Source organism: Triturus cristatus, chromosome 3_1 (assembly GCF_964204655.1).
Source record: "Triturus cristatus chromosome 3_1, aTriCri1.1, whole genome shotgun sequence".
Taxonomy (NCBI): Eukaryota; Metazoa; Chordata; class Amphibia; order Caudata; family Salamandridae; genus Triturus; species Triturus cristatus.
This window is the reverse complement of record NC_140583.1, coordinates 334,244,827-334,266,002: the sequence shown is the minus strand read 5'-3', so window position 1 is coordinate 334,266,002 and position 21,176 is coordinate 334,244,827. Positions and strand designations below refer to the sequence as shown.

Genomic DNA, 21,176 nt, shown 5'->3' with positions numbered 1-21,176 from the left:
CCGACATGCTGTCCTGCAGCATTGAGGCGCCATGCCCGCTTTCACTCTCCAAGCAATAGGTCTCGCATTAGCAAGAGTTTGAGCTATTGGCATTCTAAATGATGATGCCTTTTATTTATGTGTTAGTTATCAAGACAGAGAACTAAAAGGCATTGTCATTTACAATGCCAATAGCTTAAACTCTTGCTAATGCGAGACCTATTGCATTGCAAATGCTTGTTTTCTTCCCTGGGCGACTTGCGCCCGATTAGCCCCCAAGGAAAGGAACAATGTTCCATTTTAATTTATTTCCCAATGATCCCCTATGCTAGGAGAACGGTACTCCCTCCCCAAAAAAACCAACCCGGGGGCTAATGGGTGATTTCTGCTCGTGGATCGCAGGCCCAGATGCGACCAGAGGGCAGGAATCCTAGGGAAGAAGACCATTTTCTCCATTGCCTCGATTTTCCCTTCAGGGGAAGTGGAGCTGTCAAGGATGTCCGTTGCCCGATTGTCCATCCACCACAGGAAGATGAGAATGTTAATTGTTTTTTTCCTAAAGGGGGGGGGGGGCGTCCCCGTGCCAAGGACCCCCTCACCCCACCCCACCATACCTCCCTCCCTCTTTAGAACGAGGACAAACTGGTGGCTAGTGGAGTATTACTGCTCCTGTGTGGGTATTTTTCAGGAAGAGTCACGGCTGGAAAGAGTACCCTCCCCCGCCCCCCCCTCCTGTTATTCGGGTTCCCGAGTGGGGGTGTTATACCCTCCCGGACCAGGACAGCGAAACTTACCAGTCTCAAATGACCGCATCGTAAGCTGAATGATTGTCAGTGCGCCCTCGCTTCGGTGACGTCTTCAATGGGGCATCGTGGGGGTTTGTGATTTATACAGAGGCACTTGCGCACCGGCCCCTCAGAAGGACATAATGTGGGAAGCCTCCTGTGCTTCCCTGCACCCACTTTAGAGCACGGTAAATTCACAATCTCTGCACTCGAAATTAAATGTTTTGCGAGTGATTTAATGGCAAGTATTTTCCTATATTTGCCAAGTCAAACTGCGAGAACACCACTAATGCATATATACGTCATAGCCTGCAGATGGCAGTGTTTCATTGCCAGTTCTACTCAATCGGACTTGAACCGGCGATTCATTAATTAAATCCTTAGCTTGCTTTGTACTGCAATTACTACTCGGCAGCATGGCACATTTCTATCTTGTTGTAGTTTTAGAATCCGCCAATGGTTAGCTGCCCCAAAAAGCAGCAAGCTTCACTATGTAGAAAAGTTTCCAATATTTTCAGGGTGCTAATTGTCAATCCGAATCACGCCTTGGCTAACACGGACAATTGCCAACATCAACTAGTATCGTGATGCAGTTGTCAGAGGAAAACGTTTGACAAACATTAATCTTAAAATGTAATGTCATAATATTTTCAATATTCTAGAGAAAAACAAACCTATGTTAATATTAACTCGAAAATATATCCACAATTGGATTTAAACGCATGAATGGAGTTACTGCAAAATTGTAATTTGGCAAGTAATTTAAAAGGCGCCAAAGCAGTGTTTCTAACAAATAACATTTTCTTATTAGTTTAGTTAAAGCCTAACACAGTCAAGAAATTTTGTTTCCAAACCGAATAATTGGGTCTTGGGAGTTGTTTTTCCAAACTAAAGCTGTGGTTTTTGCAAGTATGCAGGTATCCCCTTGGAGCCGTGCAGACTGTACTGAGGAAATTAGAAGTGCAGGTACAAAAATACAAATTAGGACATTTGGGTCAAGAAGTAAGCAAGACGAGATAACTGGTAAAATACTTCTACGAGTCTTATTAGTAGGGCTTACATTATTGTGGAAATAGTACAAATGAAATAGTTGATTGAGGCTTATTTCTGCATAAGTGAAAAAATGATGCATCATTTTTGATATGTGCATTCAATAACTCATTAATTCTGATGCTTCTCCTGTAGGCGATATGATCGAAAATTATTATAGCAAAGTACAAGAAGTGTGAAGATTGACAGTATGGGATAGAATAATTAAAACGTGATCTCCAGTTTAACCAAAACGAAAGGTTCCCAGAAAGGGGGTGAAGTGTGGGCGATGGGTGTGGTAGTGGGAGATGTTAGCTAATGTAAGGGAGACAGGAACGCAAACAAGTAAATATGAAGAGGGAAAAAGCTGGAGCGGGGAGAGGGAGCGAGGAGGCTCTGGAGCTCCAAGTGTGTCTGTATGCTGAACACACTGAACAGCATATGCTTTCCCCTTTTAGATCCAGGGGTGTGGAAATTTTTCCAAAATCTACTTGGCCAAGGGACAAAATGTTTCACCAATCTACTTGTCCTGGGAAGGTAACTGCTTGCCCCGCCTATTCCATAAATTACTAAGGGAGGTCTGCACAAAGAGAACCTGCAGTGCAACATACTTTGCAATATATATTTCAAGTGCAAGTCCAATTATACAATGCATGGTCATGCACTCTTAAATGCAACTGTTGTAGGGTGGCTGTACAGCATGCGTGCAGATGTGTCAGTGTGCACTGCACCCAATTATCAACTAATTTGCATGTAACACATTTTCATATTAAGACAAATAGTACCTAAAGGCAGAGTGCAGACTTATAATTTACTACATTTCTGGAAGTGTTTTTGGCACAGACAAGACTTTGTCAAAATATGAACCTATAGGATAAAAGGGTGTTCTCCATCATAGGGCGAACTCATAGCTGTCCAGCTTCAAAAATACTCAGATGTGATGCTCTGATAAACTTGTGAATGGGAATAGCTGCACTTCTTGGCAGAGCTTATGAACGGTTCATGGGGCAGCAAAATCAAGTAGCAGATGTGATGCGGCTCACTGAGGCAGGATACTTAAGTACAAATACACAAGAGGCAGTAATATAGGCAGTTAAATCAATCTCTTATTTTACACTTCTGGTCAGGTGTGGTGTGTTTATATTATTGTGCACTCACCGCTACATCTCTACATTCTTCTCCCACACAAAGAGCATATGCAGCACTGGCAGTAGCAGTACAGGGTTCTCTCTTGCATATAGTAATGGCAGCAGCTGAGTAAGCTACCCTAACATGAAAAAGTGCAGCTCACCAACTGATGTTCAAGTTTGTCTCTCAGATCTGTAGGACATGTAGCAGCAGTGATATCTTTATACTCACACAGCTGGAAAGCAAGTGTTGGTCTCACAGAGAAGGGAAGGAGTGTTAGTTTGAAAAGACAGTAAATCTAGAAGTGCAGAGCTGAGCATCATTGAGACAGGGGCTAGTGAGTAACTGCAACCACTCAAAATGTCATGTCACACCTAGCAAGGATGCCCAGGCTCAGTCACAGTAGAGTTGGAAACTTTGTCCTGACCTCTTGGATAGTCAAATGGTATCTGGTGAATGAAGTTTGTTTATTCTTCAGCAGATTTAAATCCAATAATAACTGAACAAACACCCAAAGCGCCACTACTTTATTTTACTTTCCTCTCATGACACATCAGGGCTGGTGGCTTAGTGGACTAATGTGTCCACTGTAGGGCTCTGTGTTTGACCTTATGGTCACAGGTTCAAATCCTGCTGGCTCCACTTAGCCTTTCATCCTTCTGAGGTCGATAAAATTAGTAACATTGAGTTGGGTAACAATAAACAAATGTTATTCAGCGCCAAGATACCCTTCTGGGTGAACATGTGCTTTAAAAATGCACGTTAGGTTATCAAGCCAGGACACAGGCGTAAACACTGAGGCTCTTGCACTGCATGTGGTATAAAGTCCGAGTTCAGGATTCTTTCCTTTCACCTTTAAAACTGGGAAAGCTTCAGAATCTGCTTCATCTGTGAAAGGAAAGCACCATGCTTGTCATGTGAGCCTGGTGTGGGCATTTAATTTTTGCAAAGGTATTGGAGTGCTTTTCATGAGCACCAGTTACATTACAAAAGGTCATGAGCATTTTTGTTTAGGCCAGAGCAGATTAAGTGATCTGCCCAGAATCACAGGATGTTTAGCAATGCTGAGACTTGAACCTGGTCCCCAAGGTTCAAAGTCGGCAGCTCTGGCTGTAACTGGGGAGTTGGGAGCTGGGTGGGTATGTGTGTGTGAAGGGCATAGGGATGGTGGTTGGTAAAATGGTGGGGCAGTCCCACTCTCTCTTTAAAATAAGGTGACTCGTTGCTCCCTTCTTTCAGTCTGGAGTCTATGACAGGAGGCCCTCCGCCTACCTCTTCTCCTGCCCTGCTCTCCAAACCCCATGGCAGCAAGTCCTGAATACTGTATTCAGAGGGCAGTGTGAGTGCAGCAGTGGTATCAGGCACAGCCTGCGAGCTGTCTGCTCAGTGGTTGAAGTGCATTAAAAAAAAAAAGTATGGGAACTGTGATGCTGCATGAAAAGGGGGAGGCAGGGTTAGAGAGTCTGGGGGGGGGGGGGGGGGGTCAAAGTAGTGGCTAAAAAAAACAAATATTTTCTAACTTTTTGTGGTCTTTCACCTTCAGGTAACTACATGTATAATGGACAGCTTTAGTTGAAATGAAAGTTACGTTAATCAGTGGGATATTATGAAACCTCTATTAGTTCATGCACTGACCAACCCATTAACATTTAGCACAACAGGCAGAAATCTCTCTGACAGACCGTCCTAGGCACTGGCACCCACATGTGCAGACAGCACATGCATCTCTATGGAACGGTGACTGTGCAGGTTTTGCTGCAGAGTTCTGATGCTAGCCACAAGCATCCATCTTGCAGGACACTCAACTCCACCAACTGTCAAAAGAGCCGGGCCAGCCCTGGATTACTTGGGGTAGAGGTGGAGGCTGTGAGATGCCTGTACACAGGGTCTCTGCTGAAGGACGTTCTGGTCACCGCAGGTGAAAGGGGCAATGACACAGCTCTTTATCCGCAGGGGCCTGTCCTGGAGGAATTGATTCCACCTAGTAGTGACACTGAACCAGTGTCAATGTGGGCTTATGACCCTGAGATCTCCTGAAAATCATTTCTGTAGTCAGAATGAAAAATAATGTGGATGGGCGTGTGAAGGCATCGAGAGGGATTTTGGGCTGGGAATGAGGTTGAGGGGCAGCAATAGGGGGGGGGAACAACAGTCTAAACATTCTTAATGTACCTCCAACGTACCCAAGCATTGAGGGCTCTTTGTCTAAATAGATCACATCACAGGCAAACTATGACACTTTCAGATTACAGCCTCCATTCCCTGTAAGAGGACAGCTAAGGAGGTCGAGAGTATGCTGCAGTGATTGGTTTGTAACCTACGTGCCAGATAGGAGTATGGTAGTTTGGTAGTCTTTTGCACCTGCTACCACATACAAGGTAAAAAGACCCCTGCAGTTCCCCTGCTCCGACCCCAGTGGGTTAGATCATAGGAGGGGGATTTGGGGAGGAAGAGACCGGGCCGATGCGCTTGCAGCACGTGGCTGCAGGCAGCACTCACGATCCTCACGAGCCAAGCAGTTTTTCAAAAGATAGTTAAACAGACACATGTTCCAAAACATAGCAGGAAAGAAAGCATGAAACATTGGCCCGTGAGAGAAAAATAAGGCGAGGGAGAGTGAATGAGACGAATAGTGTTACTCATGTCACAGTGTGTGCAATGTGAGGCACACACACTCTATTGATTCGGGACCCTGGAATTTCAACATCTTTTCGTCTTTACATATATTATATGTATGCAAAAGTTGGTCGCACACTGCTCGTCACACCAGCAAGTTGCCCCAAAGGACTGTGGTAAATGTAGTGGCGACGGCGGGTACGCCAATGCCACGATGTGTAAAAAGAACAGTATGTGTTGCGTTAGCCATCCCTGGACACGTGTTTCGAGGTAGTTGCCTCTCGTCAGCAGGGAGCAGGTCAGTTTGAAGGGGTGCCGTGTGGACTGCCAAAATGTAATTAAAACACTGGGGTGAACCACTCAAGAACTTCATGTACCAGCTTCCCTTGGGGCGACCCGGAGGAGGGGCTAGCGGAGTGCGGTCCATTGCGGTTGTTTATAAAAATGGCTCCCTCGAGCTTTGAGCTGACGAGCTCCTGGACGACGCACCTGCGTGCCTGTGCGGGCACTGAGGCCCTTGACGGTTGCTTGGCAGCCCTCTCTTCCACCCCTAACTATTTTCTCTACTGAGGAGGGAAGTTATCCCGAAACCCGAGCCATGTCTCGGGCGATATTTTAAAACCCGGGACATGTATCGGGTCTAGAGATCATCAGTTCAACAAGTACTTACTTGCACCCACTGGGGTGAACCACTCAAGAACTCCATCAGAGATCATCAGTTCAACAAGTACTTACTTGCACCCACTGGGGTGAACCACTCAAGAACTTCATGTACCAGCTTCCCTTGTAGCGACCCGGAGGAGGGGCTAGCGGAGTGCGGTCCATTGCGGTTGTTTATAAAAATGGCTCCCTCGAGCTTTGAGCTGACGAGCTCCTGGACGACGCACCTGCGTGCCTGTGCGGGCACTGAGGCCCTTGACGGTTGCTTGGCAGCCCTCTCTTCCACCCCTAACTATTTTCTCTACTGAGGAGGGAAGTTATCCCGAAACCCGAGCCATGTCTCGGGCGATATTTTAAAACCCGGGACATGTATCGGGTCTAGAGATCATCAGTTCATCAAGTACTTACTTGCACCCACTGGGGTGAACCACTCAAGAACTCCATCAGAGATCATCAGTTCAACAAGTACTTACTTGCACCCACTGGGGTGAACCACTCAAGAACTTCATGTACCAGCTTCCCTTGGGGCGACCCGGAGGAGGGGCTAGCGGAGTGCGGTCCATTGCGGTTGTTTATAAAAATGGCTCCCTCGAGCTTTGAGCTGACGAGCTCCTGGACGACGCACCTGCGTGCCTGTGCGGGCACTGAGGCCCTTGACGGTTGCTTGGCAGCCCTCTCTTCCACCCCTAACTATTTTCTCTACTGAGGAGGGAAGTTATCCCGAAACCCGAGCCATGTCTCGGGCGATATTTTAAAACCCGGGACATGTATCGGGTCTAGAGATCATCAGTTCAACAAGTACTTACTTGCACCCACTGGGGTGAACCACTCAAGAACTCCATCAGAGATCATCAGTTCAACAAGTACTTACTTGCACCCACTGGGGTGAACCACTCAAGAACTTCATGTACCAGCTTCCCTTGGGGCGACCCGGAGGAGGGGCTAGCGGAGTGCGGTCCATTGCGGTTGTTTATAAAAATGGCTCCCTCGAGCTTTGAGCTGACGAGCTCCTGGACGACGCACCTGCGTGCCTGTGCGGGCACTGAGGCCCTTGACGGTTGCTTGGCAGCCCTCTCTTCCACCCCTAACTATTTTCTCTACTGAGGAGGGAAGTTATCACGAAACCCGAGCCATGTCTCGGGCGATATTTTAAAACCCGGGACATGTATCGGGTCTAGAGATCATCAGTTCAACAAGTACTTACTTGCACCCACTGGGGTGAACCACTCAAGAACTCCATCAGAGATCATCAGTTCAACAAGTACTTACTTGCACCCACTGGGGTGAACCACTCAAGAACTTCATGTACCAGCTTCCCTTGGGGCGACCCGGAGGAGGGGCTAGCGGAGTGCGGTCCATTGCGGTTGTTTATAAAAATGGCTCCCTCGAGCTTTGAGCTGACTAGCTCCTGGACGACGCACCTGCGTGCCTGTGCGGGCACTGAGGCCCTTGACGGTTGCTTGGCAGCCCTCTCTTCCACCCCTAACTATTTTCTCTACTGAGGAGGGAAGTTATCCCGAAACCCGAGCCATGTCTCGGGCGATATTTTAAAACCCGGGACATGTATCGGGTCTAGAGATCATCAGTTCAACAAGTACTTACTTGCACCCACTGGGGTGAACCACTCAAGAACTCCATCAGAGATCATCAGTTCAACAAGTACTTACTTGCACCCACTGGGGTGAACCACTCAAGAACTTCATGTACCAGCTTCCCTTGGGGCGACCCGGAGGAGGGGCTAGCGGAGTGCGGTCCATTGCGGTTGTTTATAAAAATGGCTCCCTCGAGCTTTGAGCTGACGAGCTCCTGGACGACGCACCTGCGTGCCTGTGCGGGCACTGAGGCCCTTGACGGTTGCTTGGCAGCCCTCTCTTCCACCCCTAACTATTTTCTCTACTGAGGAGGGAAGTTATCCCGAAACCCGAGCCATGTCTCGGGCGATATTTTAAAACCCGGGACATGTATCGGGTCTAGAGATCATCAGTTCAACAAGTACTTACTTGCACCCACTGGGGTGAACCACTCAAGAACTCCATCAGAGATCTTCAGTTCAACAAGTACTTACTTGCACCCACTGGGGTGAACCACTCAAGAACTTCATGTACCAGCTTCCCTTGGGGCGACCCGGAGGAGGGGCTAGCGGAGTGCGGTCCATTGCGGTTGTTTATATATTATATGTAACAGCACACAGCGGCTCACTGTTCACCACCTTAATTCTCATACGGGCAAAAAGTAGACTAATTCGATCACGCACTTTGCAGGTAACAGATAGCAGCTTCTGTCCCTAAAGGAAATTAATATAAATCACCCATCCGCCCCATCACTTTTTTTTGTTGTTGTAGGTTCTTGGTAGTTTAATATTTACTTGCTGACAGCTCCTTATTCCTCATTCTTTACCTTTATGGTGCACACAGCCAGGTCTTCTGTGAGTTGTCTGGCTTTTTCTCCTCAAGTTTAGGGCTATTCCTCTCCTCAGTTGGAAGTCCAGCAGCTCTTCCTTCAGGGCAGGAAACAACAATAGTATTTTGAGAGTCCGAGGCTATGTCTGAGCCTTGAGGGCACCCTGGTCAATCACCCGTTCGGAGGTGGGATCCAGTGCTCCTTCCAAATCCACAGCGAGTACGAGGAACTGGCTCCGGGAGACCAATCTATTCAGTTCTAGGGGGCATTGGAGGGAAGCTGTCTTCATCTGTTTGCTTCTCTTGCCCCAATCGCCATCCAGTTCTGGTGTGTAATGGAGCCGGCCTGTTTTTCTTCACCCTGCAATCATCGTTTTCATTAAACGGCTGCAGAATGAGGCATCCGAGGCCAAACTGTTTGTGGATTACCGTGGGGCAAGGAGGGCTCCGAGGCGACCCGCGAGGAGGCACAGCACTCCGGCTGGGGCGGTACGGGAAGGAAGTGAATGCGAGGGAGGTAGAGGGAAGATGGAGAGAGAAGAGGAAGAGAGAGAGCAGACAGGGACAGCAGATAAAGAGAGAGCTAGTGAAAAGGAGAAGAGAGGGGGGCAAAGCAATAAAGGGGGCAGAGAGAGGGAGAAGCAGAGGGAAAGAGAAGGGCTAACGCAAAGAGGAAGAGACAGACAGGGGGAGCAGATTAAGAGAGTAAAAAGCAGAAGAGAGAGAAAGAAAGCCGTCCCATCACTTTTCAAATCCACCAGCTGTAATGGGCAATACAGGGTAAAACAAACATATTGCTCATTTGCTATAATGCTACCGTGTGGTTTAGCTGAGATACTGATCACGGGAATTTGAAATGTTTTCAACCCGGTACAATTCCTTAACGCCACATTTAGTATAATATGAGCCGTTGCATAGCAGAGCTCCACTTACAGAACAGTCAGCTCCAAACCCCAAGTTAGCGCGCTCGGTTTTCTCTCCTGGATTCTGAACTGAGCACTAGAATAATACCGTTATTTTCACTGCAATCCGTTGAGCTCTCAGCAGGATCTTTGCATTTTTTTTCCTTCGCGAGCAGAGAGAATAAAGTTAACTGTACTCCTACGCCCCGCCCCCTGGTGCCGCAAGCTCACTTGGCATTAACTGGGTAACATTAATGCCACTCTTTCTCCTCACCTCTGTCTCAGGTCGCGCCACCAGCACCAAAATATTTCTGCTACCCTCGTGTTAAAATTGAGACAGCTTCCTCGTGGTTCTGCATGTCCACCCCATTAAGCTTGAGAAAGCGAGACTACCGCTTATTGAGACTGACTTTCCAGTCCCCCAGCCAATCACTGGCGAGAGCCCAGTCCTGGGCTGCTAGCCAATCACAGGCCTCAAAAGTGTCTCCGGCTCTCTGGCAGCCTTTCTGATTGGCTGCAAGTCCCAGAGTGCTCCGACCTGTATTATGCATGCGGTTTAATGTCTACTTGTCCATCGGACAAAATAGACATTAAATCTTCTTGCCCGTGGTAAAAATCAACATGGCTCGGGCGTCGGGCGATATGATTTCCCCACCCCTGGATCAGTTAACTAAAATATAGGAGACAGACCCCAAATATTGTAAACTGTAGCATTGGTGGTTCTTGTTGCCTGTAGTTCCTACAAAACTATATAGGATCAACACATTTAGACAACATAAACACATGCACATAACAGCAAAGAGCTCTTCCGCATCAAGTTCACCCAACCCACCAGCGAGTCAATAGACATCCCTCCCTCTCAAGACCTCTGCGACAAACTCATCCAGAAGTCAATCCACTCCGGGGCCCCCACAAACCCCTGCCCACCACATCTACAACAGAGCCACCGACACCATTGCACCTATGCTTCACCACACCATCGACCGCTCACTCGCGAAAGCCTACTTCCCTGGCGACTGGAAGCATGCTGAGATCAACCCCCTTCTGAAGAAGCCCTCAGCGGACCCCACCGACTTCAAAAACTACAGACACATCTCTCTGCTCCTATTCCCAGCGAAAGTCATCAAGAAACCATCAACAGCCAACTTGCCACCTTTGTCGAAGATCACAACATCCTCGACCCCTCCCAATCCGGCTTCAGAAAAAACCACAGCACAGAAACCGCCCTCCTCGCTGCTACAGACCACATCCGCTCCCTCCTGGACAGAGGAGAGACAGTAGCCCTCATTCTCCTCGACCTTTCAATCGCCTTCGACACAGTCTCTCACCGCACCCTAACATGCAGACTTTGCGATGCAGGGATCCGGGGCAACTCCCTCGACTGGATCCACTCCTTCCTCTCCGGCAGAACCCTGCTGATCAGACTCCCTCCTTACCTTTCGAACCCTTCACCAACCACCTGCGGAGTCCCCCAGGGATCCTCTCTCAGCCCCACGCTCTTCAACGTCTACATGGCTCCGCTCACCCCCATCATCCGAACACACAGACTCAACATTGTCTCATACACAGACAACACCCAACTCATCCTCTCCCTATCCAGTGAACCCATTGCAGCCAAGCACAACATTCAAGAAGGCATGGAAGCAGTCACCAAGTGGAAAAAAAGGAGCTGCCTACAACTCAACACTGACAAAACAGAAGTACTCAACATGGCCCGACACCCCGATGCTTGGAACGACACCTGGTGGCCCCCCGCCCTCGGAAACCAGCTCACCTCGACGGACCACGCACGCAACCTCAATCATCCTGGACGCCGGACTCAAAATAGACCGCCAGATCAACTCCGTCGCATCCTCCTGCTTCCACACCCTCCGCCTCCTACGCAAGACTATCAAATGGATCTCCCTCAATCACAGAAAGACAGTCACTCACGCCTTCCTCACCATCAGACTTGACTAAGGCAACGCACTCTATGCCGGAACTAACAAACAACCTCACCGCAAGCTACAAAACATCCAGAACACCGACGCAGGACTAGTTCTCAACCTGCCAAGACACTGCCACATCTCCCAGCACCTGCACACACTCCACTGCCTCCCCATCAAGGCTAGAATCACCTTCAAGATTCTCACCAACGCACACAAAGCCCTCCATAACACCGGACCTGAATACCTGAACAGCAGACTCTAATTCCACGCACCCCAAAGGACCCTACGATCAGCCCAGCTCTTACGCTGTGGTCCCCCGCACCAGGAAGGCCAGATCGGGAGGCCGCTCCTTCTCCTTCCTCGCGACCAGAGCCTGGAAAACCCTATCGCTCCACCTCAGACAGACGACATCACTCCCCATCTTCACGAAAAACCTCAAAACATGGCTCTTTGACAGACCTCCTCCTTGATGGACTGGAACCCGCACCTCCCCTCCTCCCCAGCGCCTTGAGACCCTCATGGGTGAGTAGTCTCACTCTACAAACACATGATTGATTGATAGTGCCCAGACTGATTCCAGGCACCCCCAAAGGATATGTTAGTCTGTAAATCAGCTAGCTCAAAGTGCCACCATGACCACCTCTTACTAAGGAGCAAATAGTTTCTGGCAACTATCGAACATGACAACCCTATCCCCTCCGTGATCGTGAAATCAGTACAGTACTTTTCGCTTAGTCACTCATGCTCACTTAGTCTCAGAGAGATGCACAGAAAAAACAGTGGGAATGTTTTCAATAAGTATTTATTGAACCAGCGTCCTTCGAGTATAAAATACGTGTGCTACAACAACCATTAGACATAAACAGATATGTATGGTTATGAGCACTAGTTGGGTAAACAAGAGGTAGAATTCTATCATAGTGCTAAAACAATGAACATATGCAGGCATATAGCTGTGTAACAGTAATAATGTGTACTCCTACGATGCATACTCTAACTAGATGTACCTAAATGTAACTAGGATGTATGTAGGTGTTTAGCCAAGAATCCCCTTAGGATAGAGCCAACCCCATTACCTGATGTGGGAGAGAGAAGGACCCCGGCTTGGTCTCGAGATGGACACCCTGCAAGGGATGTCAGACCAATGCATCCTGGAGTGTCTGTGTGCAGGGACCTCAGTGTCTTGCGTCCGCATGGAACTCTTTCTCCTCTAGTTTGTCCAGTGAAGATGAAGTGCTTATATTCCCGAAAGGTACCATCAATGGTTCTACCTAAAAGTGTACTGTGGGCATGTTTGGCAAGGATGACTACAGAGTTATTATGCAGAAGATGGTAATTCTGCTGTGATACTGAGAATCCTCATGCCTAATACATGAGGCTAGTTTTCGGAGAAAACCACAGGAGAGTCTTGCAGCACCTAACTAGGTAAGAGGTCCGCACCAAACCCGTTGTTTAGGACAATGGTAGGACAGATGTAGGTAAAAGGTTGTGCAACTACCTAGGCCTATATTGGGATACATAGGGGTTCACACCAGTTCGATGCATCGTTGTAGCTCCCCATTTTGTATGCATGCTTTAAAATCATGCTGTGCTTTTCCCACTTGATAATTACATTTACCATTCTTTGAAAGGCCCATTCCTTGAGAGAAGCACAAAATAGCATGCACATTAATTCTCATCAAAGCTCACTTCTGTTCGGGTTCTAGAAATTAATATTTAACACCACAGAACGACAACTTTTCCACCGTCAAATAGAAGTTCATTTCGAAGTACTGTGGACTAACCTCATCAAGAGGGCGAGTGGGAGTCTAATGAACGCTTTAAAGTGTACCGAAACCTTGCTAGTGCAGGGTTAATTCACTGTGCTCAGAAAAGTTATGGTCCTTAAGCGAATGCTGCCGAGTGAGGTTTACTAAAGTAGTTAATTGCCTTCGCATGAACAATTATTCTCAAACATAACTTGTTAACAAGATGCTTTTTCAATTGTGTGATCTACTTTATCTGTGTACCTGGATCTACAACAATTGAGTGAACGGTAAATAAGTCTGTCTCCAAGGATATTGCTGCTTTCATTGGCATTAGTCTGTCTATCAAGGTGTTAAGCATGGCAATTTTCCAAACCCCATTGAATGTGCCATCGGCAAGCAGGAGATACTTGTCCTTAACTGCGGAAGTTGTGATAATTTGGCTTGGATGTTCTAAAGTCTGTGTTACTTTGACTCTGCATACCGAGCCGAGTACAACTAATTCTGCATTTGATCCTCATTAAGGGCGATGACGATCACGGCTTCCCAGGAAAGTAGTTTGGGGATGTGTTGCCAATTGGTTCCACCCATTTAGTACATCCAGATACTTTTTATTCACCTGGTTTTGGACCTTTATTGTGGGTCAGCCTCCCCACCTGAGTCTCACTGCCAGTAATTTCAGGGTAAATTAAATGGCGCGTGTTTACCACAAATCTTTTACAGTAAGGCTGCTGCAACAGAGCCAAGGATTGTGGTGATCATCATAAATCTTTATTCGGATTAACAAGAATTCATGGAGGAGGTTCACTGGGCTGGTTACATGTAAACACTTGTGCGCACAGGTACAGGCTGCACATGGGAGAGTACAGTTGTACGCTGCCTGGTAGCTGCACACAGTCAACCTGCCTATGACATTTTAAACTGCAAGTTCAACTTATCAAAATACTCCTTTTGACAGGCCTAAACATTCCTTTTAAATATTAATAGGTCAGCTCTATGTAAGCCTTATTTTCCGTAAAAGCAGGGTGCACATATTTAAAAGTAGGATATGTAGAAATTAATGTTGAAAATGTCCTTAAAGTCAAATATTCTGAAAAGTAATTTTCACTGTTGCAAGGCTGGGTACTGTGATCGGGAATATTGAGCCTACATTGTTAGCTTTATAAAATGCTAAATTTCGATTTGTTGCAACTAGAAAAGTATTTATTTCACTTTTCTAAATTAAAAATCCTCTTTAATCGTAAAGTTTGATTTTTAATTATCATTTTAGAAATACCACCTTTTTAAAGTTACCACTTTCCTGCCTAAAGTTTCTGGGAGTTTCCAGCCGGCTAGCGATTGTTCTCCCACCAGGAAATATATATTGGTGCACAAAAAAGCCTAGGTATAGAAGGGTGTGGGCCTTTCTGACATGAAAGCTGGGGAGGAGCTGTGCATTGCCCGGATTACACTTCAAAGGGACTTTCCCTCAACACACAGATACTTGACACCAGCCTTTTGTGTCACTAGCCAGGCTGTAGCAAAACCTAGAGAAGCAGGAACTTACCAGAACAGGATTAAGGGTGAGACAAAGGGGTGCACGCTTCCCACAGGCTGGACAGGGCACCAAAGAAGCATTCCAGGAATATGAACGGGAGGAAGACCCCGGACCCAGACTGCAACATTGGCAACCCCTTGAACTGCTGGAAGGATAAGCTCCCCTGATGGAGATAGGACTCTGCAGATGACCACAGGATTAGTGGGTTTTCACAAGGCAAGTGATGCTGACCCCTTGCGCTCCCTGTGGACTAGTTGGGGAAAGACCTGGACTTTTGTGCCCCAGAAGAAGGGAAGCATCTGGAGCCAGGCACAGGAGAAGCTATTGCAGTAAGCCAGTGAAGGCCGTTCCCTGCAAACTATGCCCTCTTTGATGACAGGAGGCCTGCTGCAATAGCTCCCCGGGGAATAGAGCTCGCTATCAGGAGTAAAATGAACCCAATAGAAAAATTGTTCCAACAGGGCCCGAGTTATGACCCTTCAAAGGTTTTTTCAATTTTAACATGCCCAAGTACGTTGGGCTCTGCTGCAACTTTTTTACATTAACCCCATGGTGGGCCAGTGTTTGGGGGTCGCACAAGCTCTTACTTATTTCCAGGGAGGTGGGCATGTGTTGAACCCCAGGCCAGTGTTCACTTAAAGGGGGCCCCCGACCTCCTCCCTGGGCCCAAAGACAAAGAACTGGTCCAAAGACCCAATTCGCAGGACCCAGAAGAAGGAAGCTGTTCCTCGCTGCAGCAGCACAAGGGAAGTGCTCCTTTAGATGCAGGAAAGAAGATGCTACAGACTCCCACTCAGCACGGAGCTGTGCGTTTGGAGCCGGCAGTGTTCACAGGGCCTTGAGGCTCGCCCCTATAGCCTCATGCGTGAAATCCGCTTTCAGGGTGTCCTGGGAGGGACCGGGCACCCCTGTGAATAGAAAAAAAAAAACAGGGGGAAGTGCAGAACGAGAAGAGCGCTAGAGATGAACTGTGGCCAAAACCGCTAATAAGATATTCATAGCTCCTGGCTGGGAGCACCCCATAATGTTCTGCGGGTTTTGTTTTGAATATGGAATTGTGGTGGCCCCAGGTCTACCAACTTACATTTGGAGCATTGTGGGGACTGCAGTGAGCGCAGCAGCCTCTTCTCCCCAGAGTAGCTTATTAAAGTAACCATATGTCTCACAGGTTTCAAAATGCATGAACTGGGCGGACTTGTCATGATTTTTTAAACCTACCCAAGGCTGGAACTTTAGTTCCACACCCTTGGAGTGCAGGGACCTCTAGTTGTTGGTTCTGTGGTTCCATTTTATGTGCCCTAAAGTTATATAAGAGAGACTCACACATTATGTTAATTTTAATGCTATTTTGACAATATATTGTGAACTGATTTATTTAGTTTACATTGCAATGCTTTTATGACAGTAATGATTGCATTTAAATATGGTTATTGATTCTAGTGAGAAGATGGTACCTTTCAACATGTGGTTATTGGTCTTTTAATATGGTGACCTATTGACAAAGCCAATAGGCTTGCGTTGTATTTTAATGTGATCCTCTCCTGACAAAGCCAATACATCTGTTTCATTTAAAGTTATACCCCATTATATTGAGATTTTCTGTCTGGTGGCGGGGGTGGGGAGGCACTGTGATTTTGGGGTCATGAGGCAGTAGGGGTCAAATGTGATTGCAGAATATCATCAAAGGTAATTCCATCTGCTTGATGTATATATTTGCAAATGAATGCGTAGTATTTAGGTGTGTGTGTGTAATAAATGTACTTTTCCAAAGAAAAGCACTAATGAGTGTTAATAAAGCGTACCAGCAAATTGTGATTACTAGCCCACACCACCTCTCCTGAGTAGGTCTTGGGCTGCTCTGCTTTGCTAGCCTGAGAGTTGGGTTCTCCAATGCGGTGCTTGGGTTCCAGAGAGGAGACAATTGTGGACCTATTTGCTCAGGCTTCACATCCTGCTCAAGTAATAACCCAATTTCTTACATGCTGCTTGAGCTCCGAGTTCAACAATCATCGGACAGCACGATAACTGAAAATCCATCCCATTATTTATTTGCATAAGAAAAAAGTACACATTTGAACAATATCCTGCACAATATGCCAAAAGAAAGCAATTTAGTGTCTCTGGGTACCATACAAACAATGATGTGCCTCTACCCACTATTTTCCTACCACCCGCATGATCCATGCTTTCTCTCCCCAGGTTACTACTGTAAAACGTTTTTGCCCACAATTAAAGAACGGTGTGAATCCTCATTTCTTGACCATAGCCGAGGTTGCGCTTCAGTGGAAAAAAGGCCTAGCACAATGTGTTTCTTCTTGTTTTAAGCAGTTGTATTCGCTCATTATAAGAGATGCAAAGTTAAAATAACAATCACTGGTTGTATTTTACTCACATAAAAAGGAGCTGCCATCACTTATTTTTTGTGTTACCAGATATGCATGGCCACTACCTTGTGGCATAGTAAAATAGGAGCTCTGTTTAACATCACCGTACCAAAGTTCAGCCCATGACTATCTTATTGGCCATCATTCTGTACATAATTAAGAAATTATATCCAAGTGTTAACTTACATGCCCTTCGCTGGTGTTGCAAAGTGCTCAGTATGTTGCAGCATTTGGATATTGGACACACAATTTTTAAATCCTGCACTATAAGGACATATATGGATTAGATAGTGCAGGCATGTCATTGGTTATGTGGTCCTGTACACCATTAGTACCATATAACTTTAATATGACTTTAACCCGATATTTAGATATTTCAAGTCTGGATGTGGCAGAATTTAATTGCAATATTTGTTGCAAAAATGATTCCAGCACTGGCAACACATGAAATAACAATCTATGTTTTCATATTGTTACACAACATTTGAATGAATGAGCTAGCCCCAGGGAATATGTAAGAGCTTTAGCCTAATTTTGAGGGATTTAAATGATGGTTTCAACAGCGTCTGTTCTTGGGTTAATAGATTTTCTGGCACAGTGATACCTTAATTTCACTCAATGATTATGTGTTTTATTTTCTGTTCGATCTCATATAGATTGTCGGGTGCGTTTAATTTCTATTGATCACACTTTGTGATACTATTTATGCTATCGCTAATATCTTAAATAATGTGTGTTTACTTTGTTTTCCAGGAGTGTTGTTTGGGGGTAGCTATTGTTTGTATCTTTAATAATAGTTTGTGTTTGATCCTTATTCAATTTATTCTACTAAAACATTTAATGGGATGCCTTTATTGGAGATTCAGAGGACCGTAATCTTTACCCTAGATCCCCAATTAAACAGGGTGAAATGTAGCATTAAAAGGCTTTACTTAGTATCCATGCAGTGGGAGTTGTACATATTTGTCCTCAAAATCCTATTTACCAGTTAGTATACTGATGAGAGATTTGCAATGTTTTAGTATCTCATGGGGAATATTGTGGAAATTACTACTACTCGGGATTAGAACAGTAATGTGTGTATATGGAGACTACAGCTCCCAAACGAAAAATATTATACTCGTATACATGGGATACGTTTTTGTTTTTCCCACATTTATGTTCAGTCTGTTGCATCGAATGCCAGGAAGTGATATGTTAACATGGTCAGAAAGGGTGCCTTGCTCCAGAGGTACCTTCTGCACCTTTCCTAGATTTTTATTAACGAGCATTCCTACATTACAAATAAAACTCTGCTTGCCATGTCAGTTAGTGCAGAAAAAGCATTCACCAGGCTGAACTTATCCACCCCTTTGAGCGGCCTTTTTAAAGGTTTCTGAGGTTGTTCGGGGTCTGTTAAGTCACGGATTGCGATGTTGTTTAATGGTCAACTGTCATTAATATCCTTGGATCTAAATATAGTAACAAGTATACACCAAACAAAAGCCCAAATCAAATATTTTATTTCTCAATCAAATATAAAAAAAAGTGTTGACATTTTAAATGTGCTTCTATATTTGTATATCATTTTATTTGAATATTATTTCATTTTGTAAAACAGTCACAGTCCCACTGAGTAGACCTTTTGGATCCCTAGAGGTCCTTGGAAAACAGGTTGAGAACCACGCTTTAGGGAAAAAGCAATAGGGGTAGGATTCCTCTTGAGGTTGTGTAGATGGAGAACACATTTTTGTTATCTTGCCCAAATGTGGCGTCATTGATAAATTGCCCTTCAAAGTAGTACCAGGTTGCAGGATTTGAGATGCTGATCCATTGTTAAGTCAGTCACGTGATGTTTTGAGATTAACCATAGTTAATGAAATGAAAGGCAGTGTTAAAGTTTCAAATAAGTTAGGTGAAATTAATTTTTACATGATCAGTCCAGCAGAAATTAAAGCAATCTTTACTTTTGCACAAAGTATTTGCTTCCCTTATGTTATATCAGATTTGCAATGCTCTCTATTTAAAACAGTATCTGACTGCACTACAGTGTTTTAATGTAATGATTTTTCTTGTTTTCTAGGTTTGTACCGTACATTGGAATTGTGACAATCTTGATGAATGATTACCCCAAATTTAAGGTATGTGACCTGCATTTGTTGGGCAGCTGTCGATGTCTCTGCGAGGGGCGGAGGAAGAAAAGTATGCTTGTGAGAAAGTAGCAACAGCGAGGAGAAACGCTCCAGACAGAGATAAAATAGCCAAAGTGGAATACATGTCAAACAGTTCTTGTGCCCGAGTGTCTGAGGTGGTACGCCATGCAGAGAGTCGGGAGCCTGCTCCCATTTGAAAATAAGAAAAATCGCTAGACTGGCAGACACAATGGTGAAGTTGTCTGGCAGGTCACACGCTCCATCTACCACCTAAAAGTTCAAACCAGGGATAGCTTTCTTCTTCGATTTATAAGTCCCCTACTGATATGGGCCCCGGTGGCATATGTCAAAATACCACCTCTCTGCGTCGACTTTTTGTGACGGTCTCCCAACACCGGAATCAGGCTGGACACTTCAGAGTTATGGATGTCTTCTGCTGATCAGCAAAGCAGGGCTGCACTCTCTGTTGTTGCACACTACCTTCAAAAAGCCACAAGGTTGTGCAAGAGGTTTTGGTGGCATTCTTGATACTTGGCTCTAATGCGCTGTTTCACCGATTTATTATTTCAGGAGTATGATGTCAGAACGTCTTCCCATACCAGTCATGGGCGGGGCTTCACTAGCCTTGCAGGTCACATGGAAACCTGTGCCGCCATTGTAAAGAAAAAGTAAAAGAAAAAGAAAAAGAAAGGCATATGGACGCGTTCTGTGCCACAAATAATAAAAGAAAGGCGCGGCTGAGGCATTCCGTGCTGACTACATAAGCACTGCCTAGGCGAAACCTAAACAGCAATGAAACTGCATCAAACGTGCTGTGAAGGGCATGCGGTCAGAGCTGCAGACTCAGGAGTTCGAGTCTTGGCGTCAGCTCACCATCCTGTAATTTTGGGCAAATCACAAAAAATACAAGCAGCGATCTCTGATAGGAGGTGGGGGCAGGGTAATTGGAGAGATGGCACAGGGCAAGCAGGCCACCAGGAGAAGGAAACCAATAATTAAACCCAGGATGCAAATGCCGACAAACATGGAGCATCCTTGAAGCGAGCGCTGTGCTGATACACAAGCTGAGTCAAACAAGAAGAAAATAGTATGCACAACGGAACCTATAAAACAAAGAGTACGACCACATGTAACAGAGAAAGTCTCCTAGGAGGGTTTGAAACACAAGAAGGTGAGACTTACATGCTGACCAACCAAAAGCTTGCATTTATGAAGGGCACGTACAGGGACAAACGGAAAAGATAGGAGATACTTCAAGCCACAGTCTGGGCTTCAGCATGCCTTGCAAAGCAGCGCATGCGCTGCCCAGCCTCAACCTAAAAAGGCAGTTGTTCTTAGTATTACTCTTGTCTGTGGTTTTTTTTTTTTTTTTTTTTTTTTTTTTTAATACTAAATATAAACAAACGATAGGCCATAATATTGAATTATACACATTTTCCGCTAAATCACGCTGTGTTGCAATATATCAGATACGGAATATTCATTTTACATTTACATTATGTTTTGTAACGGCTGGTAGTTAATGGACATGCTACGTGTTGCCAAGTAAGGCAGATTGTAATTTACCCTGTTGATTTCTTCAGACAACGGGAAAACAGCATATGATAGTGGTCCCCTGCTATTTGTGAATAAAATAGCACCAGCTACAGAACAGGATTTTTCAGTTGTGTTGACAGGCTAGCGAATGCAAGCAAAGTTGTCTAAAAGCCTAGAACCATCGAGCGCCACTAACAACACAGTGTTCCACAATTTGCAGTTTGTGGATTTGTTTTATAAATTGTCCCTTAGCTGTCACCATAGTCTTAACACCGATAGTATCAAAGCGACCAGTAAAAAAAAAAAAAATACATAACAAAAAAAGCAATCTGCTTGAACAAACCTATTTCCATCAGTAGCTGCAGTTTTCGCTCCATAATTTACATAATTGGAGAAGTATGGCACCTGGTTACATA

At 45.5% G+C, this 21,176-nt stretch overlaps 1 protein-coding gene across 1 annotated transcript in view; it reads left to right on the top strand.

Annotated features, from left to right (window-relative positions):
• SEC11A (SEC11 homolog A, signal peptidase complex subunit) overlaps positions 1 to 21,176 on the top strand; it is a 436,958-nt gene that overhangs the window by 402,688 nt on the left and 13,094 nt on the right. Inside the window, exon 7 of the mRNA XM_085644052.1 lies at positions 19,155 to 19,212. Within this exon, the coding sequence (XP_085500178.1) occupies positions 19,155 to 19,212 (58 nt within the window). The remainder of the gene's footprint in view (positions 1 to 19,154; positions 19,213 to 21,176) is intronic.